Here is an 18,317-nt window from a genome sequence, read left to right on the forward strand (position 1 = left end):
ACAGCTTCTATTTCAAAGAGCTCTGATTAGACTTAATACCATTAGGGAACCATCAAGGATTTGTGTTGTTGTTACTGCTTTTAACTATCAGTTACTTTCTAAACCAAAAATTGTGGGTAGTTAACTTGACCGACAGTCAAGGTTTAGGAATGCAGAAGCAAATCCAAGGTACAGACGAGCTTCAGATGTGGACAGGCCTCAAGGAGTTTGGAATCTTTTTAGGTTGTCAGGTCCTAGCCTTTCTCATCATCACCATTATCATTGTGATTACTTACTTGTCTGGGATTTATAAATAAAAATTCATTTCCTTCATCACATCCCCTCCGTATACTACACGATTTTAGGAATCCTCAGTAAGCTTTATTAGTGACAGTGTAAAACAATTACAATCAAAAACAAAATTAAACAAGCCTACCTAATGAATAAATTCTCAAACACTATTAATGCCTATAACATATCCAGCAGATATCTGTTTAAAAAGTCAACACCATTTGTAAATTAATTACCAAAAATATAACTGTTTTCAATTTCCATAATACTTGAAAGCATAAATATAAAGTTCAAAAGACCACATCCAACAAAATAGTCTATAAAACAAAGCTAACGTTAAAAGAATTGTTCAGTTGACTTTATAGCATTTATTTTGTTATATAAAATTATTTAAAACAGTACATTTCCTGTATCATACATGAAAGTTCACATCCAGATGTCTTTTCTATCAAATCCTTATTCTTTCTCCATTGTCAAAATCCTAATTTTCACTCCTGGTTAGATTTTTCTTCCTTGGCAATTCTTTTTGTTACCCCACTGAAATATTTCTCACGGAAGGAATTATGACCTTGGTACGGCAGAAAGTGATCACTCAGCAGATGTGAATACTGGTCCCGGTTCTGATTGGTTGGAAAATACAGAAAATAAAGGTGTTTGAGTTATTTCTTTCGTTAGCCAGCAACCAAAGCAGTCATTTACTTTAAGGAAAATCTCACTCTCTGGTACACATTTGTTTTCCTTTATTACATGAACAAGAAATACACCACCACTTTATATCTGTATCATGCTTGGGTATCCAAAGTGTTTTCACTTACTTCACCTCATCTGATCCACACAACAGTCCTCTGCACAGAGAAGACAAAAACTTTTACTGGGAACACAGAGACCCAGGGAATGCAAAGAGAATCATCCGGGCAACTCGAGTTGGGACAACCACCTGCATCTTCCGATTCCTAGTTCAGCACAAACTGAAACCGTCTTTGACTATAAGAATTATCAAGCAAGGAAGCTTCTACTCCAATGGTGTACAATAACAAATTATTACATTTGTATGATGTCATACAGATCAGTAAAACTGTCTGGGGGTACATGCACGTTCAGTTAATGAAATAAACTATTCCTGGCAACTTTAAGTAACCTCAGTAGATGAAGACACAGGATAAACAAGCGATTTTCACACTTTTAGACTTCAGAGACAGGTGAGGACTAGTGCTTAGACTGACATTGGAAACTGGAAATATTAACCTGGGATAAAATATCATGTTTCAGCTTAGAAAACTGAGGATAAGAAGACTGACAGACAACACTGAGACATCAGCTTCTCAGCCAATTTCACTAGCCACCTTAAGCTGTGGAAAAAAAATCTAATTAGAAATAAAATCTCATTTCCCGTGCGTTTCTGTAAATTCATATTCAAATGTACAGGGATTAATGTGATTTTGAGAATAGGCAGGAGACATAATTAGAAAATATGAACCCTAATTATTTATCCTGGTTTCAGTATCAAAATGATATCTATAAATACATCTGCAATATAACAATCCTCAAAATATTTTTGTATTTTTCCTCATTCCTGTATGAGATGAATACTTTCATTCTCTCCCTCATATCTAATATTAATAAAAGCCCAGGTTTAGCCAAAATAAAATTATGTTGGTTGATTTGTTTATTCCAAAACTATTTTGCCCCAGAATGTTTTTTTTTAATTACACAAAAAAAGAAATTATTAAACATGCCCAGATTTCCTGATTCATTTAAAAAGAAAAAAAGTGGCTATTTAAATTTTATGGCACTAAGTATACTACAGTTCCAAATTCTTGCAAGCACGTGAAAGCATGCCAATGGTTACTAACTTCAGGCTATATAATCCCCAAAAGATAAAAAGTTAAAGAATACCAAATGAAAGGTCGTATTTATGGGGTATTTATTATCGGCCAAAAACCATCCTAAATGCTTTACATGCACTAGCTAATATAAACTCATCAGCTCTAAGAGATAAGTACACTATTATTACCATCTACAGATGAGGAGTTATTTAAGAGTACAGGCCCAAGATAATACAGCTGGTAAGTGACAGAGCTAGGATTTGAACACAGGTCTACCAGACCCAGGGACTACACCCTTTGACTATAACATAATGAGGTTTTTTTCCCCAAAAGAGCTAACTCTTTCCTCAACTCAAGAAGCAGGAGTATCTCTGGGAATAAACATGTGATGAACAAAGGCTTCCCAGAAAGGAAGAGACCTGGATCAGAAATGCTATTAACTTAGTTCTAGCAACTAAGAGGATTATTTCAATGACACAAAATTTTCATACTAGAAGGAGATATAAGGGCCACAGGATGCCTGAGGGATACCATAACCCTAGCAGTACTGTCGACTGGACAGGAGGACTCAACGCCCACGTCTCCAGGCCGGACCTGGGAGAGCAGCAACACAGGGCAATGGTCCAGCATTTAGCCTTGCCTTGTGCATGCCAACTTTTATCAGAAGTCTGACTGAAGAGTCATAGGAAAGGAAGGGACTTGCCATCATCTGCTCTTCCAGGCGTTCTACATTCTGTCCTTATATCAAATAAGATCACTAGAAAACTTGCCTACTTTCTGAACTACATTAGCTTAATCCTGGCAGAAATACCTTTACTTGGTTATGTGTAAAGCTATGTCCAGAAGCGACATCTCTCCTGCTACAGTACTTCTCACAGCTCTGCATTCCCCACCCAGTCATCAAAATCAGAAACCTGGGTCAAATCGCTCTCCCTTTTCTTCTCACATTAATCTAAAATCTTAGATTCTGCACCCTGTATTTCTCACATCCACTCCTCCTCTTCATCCATAACTCCAGTACTATAGTTTAAGCCTTCCTCATCTCTCCTTGCTTTTTTTCTAAACTGCCAGTTGCCTTGCCTTTGTGGCTCCCTCTCTATTCTCCATAATGGGATCAAATGCAACTTATTAGAATGCAAACCTAATATTCCAGCATTCTGGCTAAAATCCAAATGAGTTCAAACTTTCCCCAATTCTGAGGCTTTTCCCTTAACATTTGGGAGTGAGATTCAATTGCACATCCGTTTGCTGAATGTCTTCTCACTTTCCTCTTCTGTACAAGAGGGATCAGAACACTGTCAGGCAGTGAGATCCTTCCCAGCTTTGCCCTCTGTCCTCTCTTCTCCCTGTGACTCCTCTAAGCCATGCAAGAGCACCTCTACATCTCAAAATGCACTGCAGACTACTTCAGTGAATGTCCTGGGGCTGCAGTGGTATGACAGGACAGAAATGTGTGATCCCAGAGTGCTAGCTTAAAAGGTAGAGACATGGTAAGACAGCTGAAGACCAGCATGAGCCAGGGACTGACTCGGGCTCAGTTACTTGTGTGCCTAACCCACCTAAACTGCCAATTATGCAGCTCACTGGGGGAAGCAGGAGAGAAAAGCCGAAGCACAATGGAAGGTAGGTATCCTCATAGACCAAAGTGGGAGCTTAACCAAATAGCTTGTCTTTGACTTAAAGGATATACATAGGACAAACTGAGGAGGAAGAAGAGACTATAAAGACCAGAGGCAGTGACTGAGAATGAACAGCAGAAACCTGGAAAACCCAAAAGTAATGATTAAAACCTATGCCAATTAATGTTGATCAAGAAAACATATACTACCTATGGCATTCTTTTTTTTTTTTTTCCCTATGGCATTCTTTATCTAACTAGTTTAGACTTAAAGATTCCCTCAGAACATATAGTAGTAAAAGCAAAATAAGCCCCTAACAGACCATATATTCAGTGCTACAGAGACCCAGTGACACAGAAATACATGCTACGGGAAAAGTGGGGAAAGACTATTAACCTTCGAAATGCAACCTCTGGGGGCTGGGGGAAATCCTATTTATCTCCCAGGGAGTAGAGAAGAATCAATGTGAGGTATGTGTTTGGGTCCTATACTGGAACGCCTCCTTCTATAAGATTGATTGCCCCCTAACTGTGAAATAAGACATTCATAACAAAAACTCCTGGAGAACCCAAAAGCTCCAAATCCCTTGTGCAGCCAGGGACCTGGCAAGAGACGTTCTATTACTAGCAGCGTTAAGTCCTGCTTCGGGATAAGCCAGACACTCCAGAGACTCTGGCTACCATTTTCATCTAAGTGGAAAAGACATGGTTCATAAAATGTTCCACATAAAACATTCAGTACATTTATGGTCCACATATTATCACATACATATCATATATGTAAATATCATTACCTATGAACAATACACATTTAACATATACTCTGGTCCTTATGAAAAATACCATTTGCAGCATTCAGAACTTATGTTACCTTGATGCTGAATAAAATGGCAAACTCGCTATTTTTTTCTCTCTTTTCCTTCTCTCTTTCATCCTATCTTTAGTTTAGTTTGCCAGGGCTCACACTTGAGATGATGATATTCAACTCTACATATTTTTCATCACCTTTTGATAACTCTTCTCTATTCACATTCCCTGCCCATCTCAACCAAGAATATCTGCAGATTGTTTTTTTTTTCAACTCAGTATCTCAAAGGCCAAGGGTTTACTTAAGAGGAGAAGAGTATCCTCAAGCAACACAACCCTTGATGTCCCTCACTAATTCAGTCTTGCCCCAGTGTTTGATTTCTGGTTTCTCTAACACTTCCAAATCTGTCTATCACTATCAGTCATGATATCATCTATGTATCATAAAACCTGAGTTCTGCCAATCTTTAGTAAGCAAGAAATACTTCATGGAAAATAAAAATACACAAAGAATTAGGAAATGCCAAGAAAGAAAACTATGGCAATGAAAGCTTACAGACCACCTTTCCCAAATTTCATAACTACTGGTTAAGTTTTGGCACATGGCAGTACTTAAGGAAATATGAATAAAATATTAAGATTGTTGATTACACTATCTACTGTTTATCATTTTTATAACCAGAAATCAAGAACTTCTGTAGGAAAATCTGTGCTAGCTACAGATGGCTACATAATGGAAATACACAGCTTTCGGACCTATCACTTAACTTTGTAAGACAAACAGCAATTGTAAATATGACGAGAAACATACAAGTTCTGATTCAAGAAAGCAACTGATACGTATTTGCAACTATGTGTTTTACATAAGTGAATTATTTAATTTTCTGCATCTTTTCACAGCAGATTATTATCTAAATTTTACAGATATGGAAAGAGACTAAAAGAGTTTAAATAATCTGCCACAAGTCACACATCTAGTAAGCAGTATTTCCAGAATTGTAGACTAGATCAGCCTTCAAAGCTCATGCTTTTTCCGTCACACTTTTTTTTTTTTAAAGTAGAAATTACATCAAAACAATGGTTAAAGAGTTAACTTCCCACATGGTAGATTAGTGGGTCGTTCAAAATGGAGTTTGACATTTAGAGGACGTTCTTCACGGAACAGCAACATATTTGGTAGCACATATTTCAGATCTAAACTTTTAGACAGAACCCCTTTAACCACTGTCCCACCCAGCCAATTTCCTGTCCTATCAGTACTGCTAATTCTAAACATAAACCACTCGAGGAATTTTAACACACTTGCCAAAAAAATCAAAGGAAGCTTTACAATTGGTAGTGTACTTTTATGTGTACAGTGCCCTCTGCTGGCTGAAGCAGATAAATCCTTCTTTATAGTATTTCCTGCAATGGATAAAGATAGTTTAAAGCAGAGCTGACCATCATGCATCCGACAGTCAGGAGCACTCTATCTCCCTCGCTGTCTCTAAGTCCTGATTGTTGTAAACGTCTAGAGTTACAGAGCAACAACGTGATGGCCATTTTCCTTCAGAGGGCACTGGCATTTATTCACACCATTTCATTTTTAGAAGAATAGTGTGGAAATATACAAATACATATTTACCTTAGTGACTATAAAGTGTATCATTGTCATTTATGTCCATTTGCAAATTATTCTCGAGAAAAATAAAGGAAAAGTACATAAACTAGACCTTATTCAAGTTAATCTTTATTTTTACAAATAACTCTACATCAAAAGTAGAGCATCAAAAAGAACACAGGAGACATTAAAAGGAAAGTACTTCAGACACTTGTAATTTAATAAATGTTAATCTAAAGGGGAACAAATTCTCAAGAAAAGAAAAAAAACTGTATGTTGTGTAGTTACATCTGAAGCTGACACTTTGAATGGAACTAATGACACTCTGGATTACACTGGGAGAATACATATATGTAAGAGCGTCCTGAACATCATAAAACTGCTCAGACTTTAAAGAAACTAAAGTTGACAACTCCATTTAGGTAAAACTATCCTTCTAATTACTGCCTTCTCCCAGAAATCTGCCATTCTTTGTTATCATCTCCTCCTTAAACAGAAGGAAGGTGTTATGATTTTCCACAGTATGGCGATTCAGCTGCTTTTTTGGTTTGCTTCTCATGAGAAATGAGGCCTAGGTATGATGGGATTAAAATGTTTCTGTACCACTGACTTTTGAAGAGTGATATCAGGGTAATGATAAAATTCAGTGTATTTTGAAACAGAAAACTTTTAGCTAGCCATAACTATCTATTCCTACTCTTCTTTCAAATGGATGATTTAAATGCCGTTGAATTTGATTGTTTTTATTCTAGAGGGGCCCAGAACAATCACTGAACAATTACTATTCATTCCATAAATATTTACTGAGTGGTAAGCAAAACAGTCAAGCTCTGTGAATTCACAGTTATATACTAGCGGGAACAGACATTAAACAATGTATACCCAAACATATATTTACAAACTATGATTAAACACTGGGAAGAAAAGGGTACTATAAGAATATAAGGAGACACCTAGTTAGATGGGGGAGAAGAGAATGGATAAGAAAGGCTTCCCTAAGGAAGTGACATTTATCTGAGACCTAAAGGATGAATCAAATTTACTCGTAGAAAGAGACGAGAAGAAAGCATTCTAGGGAACACATTGTGTTCTAGCGAACACAATGAGGGAGGAAACACAATGTGAAAAGACTCAGACTAGAAAGAGGTAAGTAAGTACATTCTGGGAACTGAAAGCAGGCTAGTGTGGCGAAGGCTTGCAAAACTAAAGGGAAGGTGGCACAAAATGAAACTGGAGAGACAGGACAGAAGTCTAAGATCAGGCCGGCCTCGAAGGTTATGCGAAGGATTTTGAATTTTAGTCTAAATTTCACAGAAAGTTATTGATGACTTTTGCGCAGGGGAGTTTCGTTATCTATTTACATTCTGAAAGATATTCTGGCTACCGTAGAGGAAATGTAATGGTAGGAGAAATTCCAGAGGCAGGGAGACCAGCTGGAAGACTACTGCAGTAGTCCAGGAAAGCGGCACTGCACCATGTCCTTTGGGAAGTAGGGAGGAGGATAAAAATACATGCACCTACTCAGCTACCCCAAGCCAGATTTCTAAAAGTTATCCTTAACTCCTGTCTCTCTTGCCCCAATTACTCAATTAGTCATTAGGTCCTGCCACATCTACTCCCCCCCGCCGCCCCCCCGCCGGTAGCTCTCAATTCCACTGTCTCGCCCACAATCTCCAGTTTCTACCTTTCTTAGTTGACAGCCTCATCATCTTCACATGACCATGCCAGAAGCCTCCAGGCTGGCATCACTGGCATCTTTCCATAATAAAAACTTGCCTGCATGTTAAAGCCCGGGTGACCTTCCTAAAACAAGAACTTCTGCCACTCTCCTAACTCACATTCCTCAGGGCTTGCCATCACCCATAGGATAAACTTGAAACTCTTTGGTATGTAAAGACCTTCAACACTAGGCAGGCCTTTGGTTTTCCACTTCTCAAGCCACTCCTCCCCACATAGTATTTCAGTCATGCTTAAATGTCTAGGGTTCCCTGAATGCACCATAACCCCGCTCATGTCTCTGTACCTTTGCTGAAAATGCTGGCCTCTTGACTCAAGCACCATCTCCTCAGGTAGGCGCTCTCTGGTGTTCACAGAGCAACGTGCACTGATCACTACAGAACCAAACACGTTATGCTGGAATGGGTTGGGTCATCGTTTCTCCCACATGCAAGTTCTCTAAGGATAAGGACTCTGTTTTATCAGTCTGTTCTGTCTCAACACATGACACAAATGGTCCCATAAACACATGGTGAGTGATGAAAGCCATGGCTTTCCCCTCAGGGAACATGCAGTCAAATCAGAAAAAGAAAACATACAAAAATATGAAAACTACATGAATGTAAAAATCAGTAAAAGACAGTTTTCCTTCTCATTTCTCATCCTACCTTTCCCATTCACTCTCAACAAAAACTTACATCCTTCTTTACAGAGAAAAAAAAAGGAGTCATCAGGTATGAATTTTCTCAACTTCCTTGCCCCCAGCCCCCCTCTACTACAAACCGGATCCCCTTGCTTAACTCTACAGTCTGTCCCATCACTCCCAACCCACATTCTAACTGAAGCCAAAATTCTCTCTCACGGTATTCCTTTACTGCCAAAAGAGTTACTTTCAAAGAATCCCCCAACAATATACCTAAGAATAATCATCAATTTATAAAAATTACTGTTTAAAAACAAGAGCTTTCCCCTAGAAAAGGTGTCACTTTGGGGATGAAGTTGAAAACCATCTGGAAGAAAACCAAATGGCTTCTATTTTAATTATAGGTCAGGTTTAAGTTGTCCTTTCACTTACTGACAGCTCCTGATAATGAGATAATGATTTCTTCTACCTCACTAGTATTAACCTTAAGTCATTTATATTCTCAAAGTGGCAGCAGTTTATACAAAACAGCAGTTTCACTGCAAACACTTGAATACAAATGGCTTACGAAACTTATTCTATGATAAGTGGAAACCAATGATGCTGTCATCGTAAGTAAAAGCCATCAGACTGGTGATGCTCACCTAATTCTGTCGAGGATTCATGAAACAGATTAAAGGTATAATACACATTCTTTAATAAGGTGAGAGGAAGAAGGCAAAGAGATGGAAGAGGAAGACAGTGAGTAGATTTTCCTTCTTATAATCAGCAGAGAGTGAAAATGAAATGTAAATGACAGTACTGAACATAATGGACCTCAGTTCAGCTTCAGGGTAATTATCCATGTCCTGCTTTTGTTTAAAAATCCTGCTCCCCTTATCAAAGCTTCCCAGTGTTCTACATCTGGTACTGGACAGTAGCTATAGAAACCACTTGTGCTAAAGTTATACAACTATAAACAGCACTAGGCCATTTCCAAACCAAGGACAAGCAGGTCAAAAGTCTGGCATCCAATACTATTAAGGAAAAAAAACCTCTAGCACTATTCTTAATGGGAGCAAGGTAAGGGTTGGAAATCTTCCCCCCTAAACTAGGTATTTACATATAACCTGTACTTGTAAAAAGTTTAATTACTCTGTAAGATATTAACTTACCTAAATTTTGTTAAAATATTTTAATATATATAAAAATCTTTATATCTAGAGTTCTGAAAATGAGTGACATCTAATGATTGAACTTTGACATCTGGCACTCAACACATAATTTCTTTCTAACTAAAAAAAACCATCATGGATATTTGTGCTATCATGTTGATACAGAACTATGAATACTTTCTACATACTCGCCACTAAAACCTATAACTCCATAAAATTCAAAACTTAACCTCAAACATTAAAATACAGGCCAACACAGGGGATAACAATGTAATGACAACTTATTAGTTACTATATCTAAAAGTCAATTAAAGTTAAGAAGAACCTTACTTACCCTAAGCAGCAGAGGATGAGTAACAGACCAAATCATGCATAGACATGAACATACATACTCTTGCTTTAATTTGGAGACAATTCATCTCCTAGGTGACTTCTTAAAATCATCAACAATCCATTAAAAGAAAAATTAATTAAAATACACATGCATTTATATATGTAAACATCAAAACCAAACAAAATTATTTTGCTTAGGGATAAATTCGAGCGTGATAATATTACAAAGGAAAGTAAGGAAGTGATTACCATAAAAGTCAGATTAGTGGTTGTACCTGCAGGAAGAGGTGTTTATGATCAAAAATAGCCACAAAAGGGGGTGCTCCAATACTCTATAATTCTGACCTTGGTGGTGGTTACAGAGTTGTTTACCTTACAATTATTCATTAAACTGTACCCTTAGGTTTTGGGCAAAAAAATACACATTAAAATCTCAGGGTTGGGTTCTTGGTGGGTCATGGAGTGAGAAGAAGACACTAGCTTGTGTCTGAATTTGAAAAACACTAGAAAGATAGTTCTAAATTAAATAACCATATGATAAATAAATAAAAATACAAAAAATAGAAAATGTGTCATTTGAGAATTATAAAAAAAGCTCCAGAGGATTATGCTGACTATGAACATAAACTTCCCATTTCCCTAAACTATTCATGCCTTGGACTCCTAGATCATACTTTATATTTTGCAACTGACCTCTGCCTAAGATTCTGTAACAGTGGTTAAAGACTGTTTTACTGCCATGGTTTGAAAATATGAGCATTAGAGCTGGAACATTAAGATGGATGCTCTCTCTGCCTTCAGAAAACTGTTTTTTTCCTGCAAATAAAGGAGTCATATCCAAAGAGCATCATAAGTAGAAGGATCCAGGTATCTTAAATGATTCCTTCTTGGAGCTAGTAGGGGATAGACTTTTGCTTTTTCTTGGTTTACCAGAAATAGTAATTTAAAACTATTATGATAGCATTAATTTAACAAAAAATCCAGTTTGGCAAAGTCATTTAGTTGCAGAAGTATAAAAGAAAAAGTCAAGTGATGACTCTGTAAAATTTAAATTCAAGGAAAAGTACCATTAACAGCAAAAGTAATTCATTCAGAACTAAGTAGATGGCATGATCCTTAAAACTGATTTAATACAATATGATATGCAGCATCAGGCTTCTTTCTGTTTTTATAAGCCTTTTTAAAATATCTCAAGTTGAAATATAATTTATAAATAATGCAAATAGCTTCCTTCTGATTTCTAAAGCAAAATAATTTAAAAGACCCTCTTTTTCTCCATCTCTCTCCCTTGCCCTCTCTCTCTCTCACACACACACAGAGACACACACACAGACACACATTTTGATGGTAATGAATACTGTATTATACTACGACCTAGACTCAGTTCTTATCCAACTATCATGTTCTGACTTAGTGTCACCCTGTCTTATTTTTCTCACTGATAAATGAAGTAGCATCTATTTCCCACCAGGCATGTTATAAGATTGAAATACTTCATACCTAATCTCTAATCTTTCATAGCTCTAATCAAAAGGAAAATACCCAACCATCCTGGCAAGAGACAGGCAAAAAACAAAGTATTTCAGAAAGAAAGGTCAACAGGAAGAGACCACCTTTAATTCAAATGGCTGCCAAAGGAAAAAAAATTGACAACATCGATCCTGGGAAAGGATAATGCATGATGGAAACAGGCACAAGCATTATGTCAGCAAAACACCACAGTTTATGATTAGCAACACTACTATCATTCTAATATGGAAACTACTTATACAAAGACTAATTTCTTCCACTTCAAGCCATTCATAAGTCATTTTCTCAAACAAGTGACCTCAGTTTCTCTTCTCTCTCTTCCTCATTTAAAACACTGTTGTTGTTGTTTTAATGTTAATGGTTCTTTTCTCCCTCCACAGCTTTAAAATCTTTCAGTCCTTTAGTCAAGTCTTTCAGTTTTGGCCACCTTCCATTCTGATTAATGAAGCATTCATAGGCTTCATGTTACTGGACTCTTTCATTTGGTCCAAAATAAAAAATTACATTAACTTTCATCACCTGCTACTATGACCTCCCAATATTCTCTACTTTAAATCATGTGAACTATACTGGCTAGCTATAAAAAAAAATAACAACTGATTTACACAATATTATAACTTTAGTCTAAATTAATGTCCATATGGTATCTAAAATTAAATTTATCTATACTTCAGTACTTCTCAAACCACCAGCAGTGTAAGGCAGGATGTCAAGTAAATAAGCTACAAAACAAATAGGGCACATGATGGCCCATTTAGTGCAATGACAATTTAAGATAATTTTCTTATATTTAACCAAGTACTATAGCATATAAAAGTTGCATGAATGTTTAAAAAAAAAATTTCAATGAAGTCTTGAAAATGGCTGCTTTGGGTACCCGTTTGTCTATCCAAGTACATTGGTATAAAACACTGAGAGAGTATTATTTTGGGCACTTCACTGAAGACAAACTACTACACTTGATTTCTGAACTATTCTGGACAACTCTAGAGATCAGCATTTTTCTCCTAAGAATTTTATATGAGAAAAATGTTTTATAGGAGTAACCACTGTGACCACAACTATATATAGCAGCATTGACTACATGTTGTGTCAACAGGAAAAATAAGATCTAGTAAAAACAAATCACATTCTGCCATGGCCCCATGAGTGATGAGAAAAAACTGGCTTTAAAAGAAACTTGTAACATGCTACTCAAGAACATTTGCCTTTTAATCTTAGCATATTCTAAAGGTAGAATTGTGTTTTGGTAAAGAGGCAACATGATCTAGAAAAAAGGATAGAGAATTTCAGGGACAAAGAGGAGTTCTGGTCTCAAATTGGCCACTTCCTATTTAAGTGGACTGGGCTAGGCCTTGGCCACTTCCTCATCTCTAACAGAGGCAAAATAATAAGGTTAAATGGATGTGAAACCGCTGTAAAAAATAAAGCATTAAAACAGTGTTATTTGTCATTCACTTAGCTTTCAGACTATATCAACAGGGAATAATGACAGAAAACTAGCTTTTCTTAATCAGGCATCTTCGTAATTTTAACATGGTTAGCAAGAATTTTCTCCTTTACTACTAATGTTCAGTAAGTCTGAAAACTATAGCCAATAATGTAAAGATACAAAGCTTTATGAAATATCTATATTCTTCAGATATTTTTTACATTTATAACTTATGTTTACATTTTAAAAGGGAGGGGGAGGGAGAACACTTTATAACAACACATCTAGTGGGTCAAAAGTTATACTGAAGTTAAACCTAACAAGTAACAAATCAAAAATGAAGAGACACAGTATACAAAAGTGTAAAAATCTAAAATTAATAGTCTTCCACTGCCAAAATCAACAACACTGAACAAGGTCGAGAATAATTTGTTAGATGTGCATGAGAACTGTTTGACAATTTTATGTCATCACTTTCATTATAAAGGACTGGGATCTTGCTGCAATTACATACACTCCTCTCCATACAAACAGAAGGTAGAAATGAAGTAATTAATTAAAAGCCAAACACGACTAATTTAACATGACAAAGTAATTTCAGTTATAATAAACTCCATACAAGTTAAAACTCACTGATTAAATTTGATCTTATAAAGTGAAGGCCATTTCAAAATATTACTTGAGCAACAGGCTTTCCTTGTTTTATAAATTAATTTGAAAGGACAAAAGTAAAATGATAAAAAGCAACCAAACAAAAATTAACACTGCCTTTATAGGTTTAAAAATATCTAAGGTGAGTGCCCTTATTTATCATTTTTAGATAGGAAAAAGCATTCTCAGAAGCATTCTTAGATCATTCTCTATTTCTTCTTCTGTGTATCAAATTTGCTTAGGGAAATATTATAAATCTACCAAAAAAAATATACTAGACTTTCTTAAACAAATTAAACTCAGGGAAAAGCAAATGTGAAATTGTCCACAATGGGTCTTAAATTTGTCACTAAAACAGAAATGACTGGTTTATTATGGGGCTCCATTAATTATTAAAGCCTTTTCTCTAGATTTTTCTCCTTCCAATTCTTTGGAACAGTGCTTCAAGCCCTCATAATCATCATATGGTGCAAGTACTTTTTATGGAGGCCACAAAATAAAGATTGCTGATGTCATTCACTGTACTTTCTAATATCAAGACTTAAAACTGCAAAATTTATAGGTAATATTTGTTTTTTAAATGTATTAAAATAAACATTAAATAAACAACCTAACTTTATACCTCAACAAACTAGAAAAAGAAGAACAAACAAAGCTCACAGTAGAAGGAAGGAAATAAAGATCAGAGAAGAAATAAGTGAAATAGAGACTAAAAACATAATAGAAAAGATGAATGAAACTAAGAGCTGGTTCTTTGAAAAGATAAATAAAGCTGACAAGCCTTTAGCTAGACTCACTTGGAAAAAAAAAAAAAAAGACTCAAATAAGTAAAATCAGAACTGAAAGAAGAAACTTTAAACTGATACCACAGAAATACAAAGGCTCATAAGAGACTACTATCAACACTTATATGCCAACAAATTACACAACCTAGAAGAAATTCCTAGAAACACACAACCTTCTAAGATTGGGTCATGAAGAAATAGAAAATCTGAATAGACCAATTGCTAATAGAAATTGAATCAGTAATCAAAAACTTCCCAACAAACAAAAGCAGAGGACCAGATGTCTTCATTTGTGAATTCTACAAAACATTCAAAGAAGAATTAATACCATCTTTTTCAAACTCTTCCAAAATATACAGGAAGAGGGAACACTTCCAAACTCATTCTACGAGGCCAGCATTACCCACAACCAGACAAGGATACCACAAGAAAAGAAATTACAGACTAATATACTTGATGGATATAGATATACAACTCCTCAACAAAATATTAGCAAACCAAACTCAACGATACATTAAAAGAATCATACACCATGATCAAGTGGAATTTATTCCAGGGATGCCAGAAGAGTTCAATACAAGTCAATAAAACGTGATACAACACATTAACAAAAGGAAGAATAAAATTATATGATCATCTCAACAGATGCAGAGAAAGCATTTGACAAAATTCAACATCCATTTATGATAAAAATGTGTATGGAACTGCAAAAAAGCCCAAATAGCTGAAGCAATCTTGAGAAAGAAGAACAAAGCTGGAGGTATTATGCTCCTTGATTTCAAACTATATTACAAAGCTATATCAATTACAGCAGTATGGTTTTAGCCTAAAAACAGACACATAGATCAATGGATGAGAATAGAGAACCCAGAAGTAAATCCACACTTTTATGTTCAATTAATTAATTTATGACAAAAGAGCCAAGAATATACAATGGGGAAAGGACAGTCTCTTCAATAAAGAGTGCTGGGAAGACTGGACAGCCACATGCAAAAGAATGAAACTCTATCCTCTTACATCATACACAGAAATTAACTAAAATGGATTAGAGACTTGAAGAAAACACAGGTGGTTTCTTGACATCAATCTTGGTGATGATCTTTTGGATATGACTTTAAAAATAAGGCAACAAAAGCAAAAATAAACAAGTGAGACTACATCAAACTAAAAGCTTTCTGCACAGCAAAGAAAACCATCAACAAAATGAAAAGGCAACCTACCGAATGGGAGAAAACATTTGCAAATCATGTATCTGATAAGGGTTAATACCCAAAATATACAAAGAACTCATACAACTCAAAAGCAAAAAATTAAAATAAAAAAAAGGGCAGAGGATCTGAATAGACATTTTTCCAAAGACAACATACAGATGGTCAACAGGCACTTGAAAAGATGCTCAACATCACTAATCACGGAAATGCAAATCAAAACCACAATGAGATATCATCTCACACCTATTAAAATGGCTGTTGGGCTTCCCTGGTGGCGCAGTGGTTGAGAATCTGCCTGCCAATGCAGGGGACACGGGTTCAAGCCCTGGTCTGGGAAGATCCCGCATGCCGCGGAGCAACTGGGCCCATGAGCCACAATGACTGAGCCTGCGCGTCTGGAGCCTGTGCTCCACAACAAGAGAGGCCGCGATAATGAGAGGCCCCGTGCACTGCAATGAAGAGTGGCCCCCACTTGCCACAACTGGAGAAAGCCCTCGCACAGAAACGAAGACCCAATACAGCCATAAATGAATAAAATAAATAAATAAAAATAGTGTTAAAAAAAATCTGTAAAAAAAAAAAAAATGGCTGTTATCCAAAGGAAATAACAAATGTTTGTGAGGATAAAAAGGAAAGGGAACCTGTGTGCATTTTTGGAAGGAAGGTAAATTGGTGCAGCCACGATGGAAAACAATATGAAGACCCCTCAAATTAAAAACAGAACTAACATATGACCCAGCAATTCCACTTCTGGGCATTTACCTTATGAAAATGAAAACCCTAATCTGAAAAGATACATACACCCCCACATTCAGTGCAGCATTATTTACAACAGCCGAGATATGGGAGCAAGTTGTATGTTCATCGATGGATGAATGGATAAAGCAGACGTGATATGTATAATAGAATACTCCTCAGCCATAAAAAAAGAATGAAATCTTTCCATTTGCAACAACATGGATGGACCCTGAGGGTGCTAAGCAAAGTGAAATAAGACAGAAAAAGACAAACGCCATATGATCTCACTTATATGTAGATTCTAAAAAACAAAACAAACAAAAAAATGAAGCTTATTAAGACAGAGAACAGATTGATAGTTGTCCGGGGGTTAGAGGTGGGAGACAGTGGAGGGGGCCAAAAAGTACAAACTTCCACCTATAAAATAAATAAGCCATGAGGATGTAATGTACAGCATGGTAACTAGTTAATAATAGTGCATTGCGTATCTGAAAGTTGCTAAGAGAGTAGATCTTGAAAGTCCTCATCATGAGAAAAAAAAATTTGTAACTATGTATGGTGATGGATGTTAACTAGACTTACTGTGGTGATCATTTCATAATGCATACAAACATTGAACCATGATGTACAGATGAGAAATATGTCAATTATACCTCATTAAGAATGCTAATGTCACTCACTTTACTTTCTCATTTCAAGACTAAAACTACAAAATCTATAGGTAATATTTGTTTTTTATACGTATTACTCATGTGGCTGGCACATAAATGTTAGCTATTATTATTACTAACTCAAATAAGTACACTAAGTGCTGTGATTTCTAAGAGCTGTAACGTTACTATCTGAATTATCAAATGTCTTACTACTTCCCTCAAAATATAAAAGACATGAGAAGTGACTGGGAGAGTATGTAAAAAGCATACTCTAACATACAACAGAAGGCTTTTATTCAATGTGACAGATACTGATAATCAGTGTTATGGACTGAATTGTGTGCCTCAAAATTCGTATGTTGAAGTCCTAACCCCCAATATTTCTGTACTTGGACATAGGGCCTTAAAGGAGGTGAATGAAGTTAAATGAGGACATCACTGTGGGGTGGCAATCCAATAGCACCGATGTCTTTATAAGAGGAAGAAACATCAGCAGTGTGTATGTACAGAGGACACAAAGAGAAGACGGCTGTCTACAAGCTAGGAAGAGAGGTCTCATCAGAAACTAAACCTGCTGGCTTTGGACTTCCAGCCTCCAGAACTGTGAGAAAATCAAGTTCTTTTATTTAAGCCACTCTGTCTGCAGTATTCTGTTATGGCAGGCTGAGTAGACTACAGTTAATTTAAAAAGTCAGTAAAAGCAGGAAAAAATTAAAATGCTTTGTTAATATATTAAACATCTTATTTCAACTTAAAAAATTGTATATTCAGGGACTTCCCTGGTGGTCCAGTGGTTAAGACTACGCTTCCACTGCAGGGGGCATGGGTTCAATCCCTGGTCGGGGAACTAAGATTCCACATGCTGCGTTATCAATCTTTTGATACAGAATTAAGACCTGCAAAGATGCCCAGTTTTGGCTTCTGTAAAATGAAGCAAGAACTTAGACTCTTACAAAGCAACCTCAGTACAGAAACCTGGATTGCAGTAACTTTTTTCCAACCTGCTATAGTTATCTCAACCATTTCCAATACAAGACTCTAAATTTTTTAGCAATTCACTTTGTCCTATCTTTCTAAAGCATTCATATTTGTTTCTACAGAAATGACAACTTTATTCTTCCATTCATATTTCACTGGTCTAACTAGTATTTAATTAGATTATATAAATGCCATAGCAAATATAACTGGCATAAACAGCTCACAGGAAAAACACAAGTGACTCACAATAGAAAATTCATCTGTAAGTACAGAAGTGTACAGATATAGTAGAGACCAAGTAACTCACTAGCTCAAAGTATCTGACCTATTCTAGGCATCATGCATTGTGTTTTAGAGCAGGAATAGCCAGTA

General features: G+C 36.2%; 1 protein-coding gene across 5 annotated transcripts in view; it reads right to left on the reverse strand.

The window, feature by feature from the left end:
- Positions 1-534: 534 nt before the first annotated feature.
- The window catches only part of TRMT11 (tRNA methyltransferase 11 homolog), a 62,565-nt gene continuing 44,782 nt past the window's right edge, over positions 535-18,317 (reverse strand). For 4 of the 5 annotated variants that reach the window (XM_059941271.1, XM_059941270.1, XM_059941265.1 and 1 more), the window contains exon 13: positions 536-890. In XM_059941271.1, coding sequence (XP_059797254.1) covers positions 759-890 — 132 coding nt within the window. In that variant the 3' untranslated portion in view covers positions 536-758. Of the gene's footprint in view, positions 891-18,317 lie in introns of all 5 variants that reach the window. The other variant, XM_059941268.1, reaches the window with a different exon arrangement.

The sequence above is a fragment of the Balaenoptera ricei genome, chromosome 12, assembly GCF_028023285.1.
Source record: "Balaenoptera ricei isolate mBalRic1 chromosome 12, mBalRic1.hap2, whole genome shotgun sequence".
NCBI classification, from domain to species: Eukaryota; Metazoa; Chordata; class Mammalia; order Artiodactyla; family Balaenopteridae; genus Balaenoptera; species Balaenoptera ricei.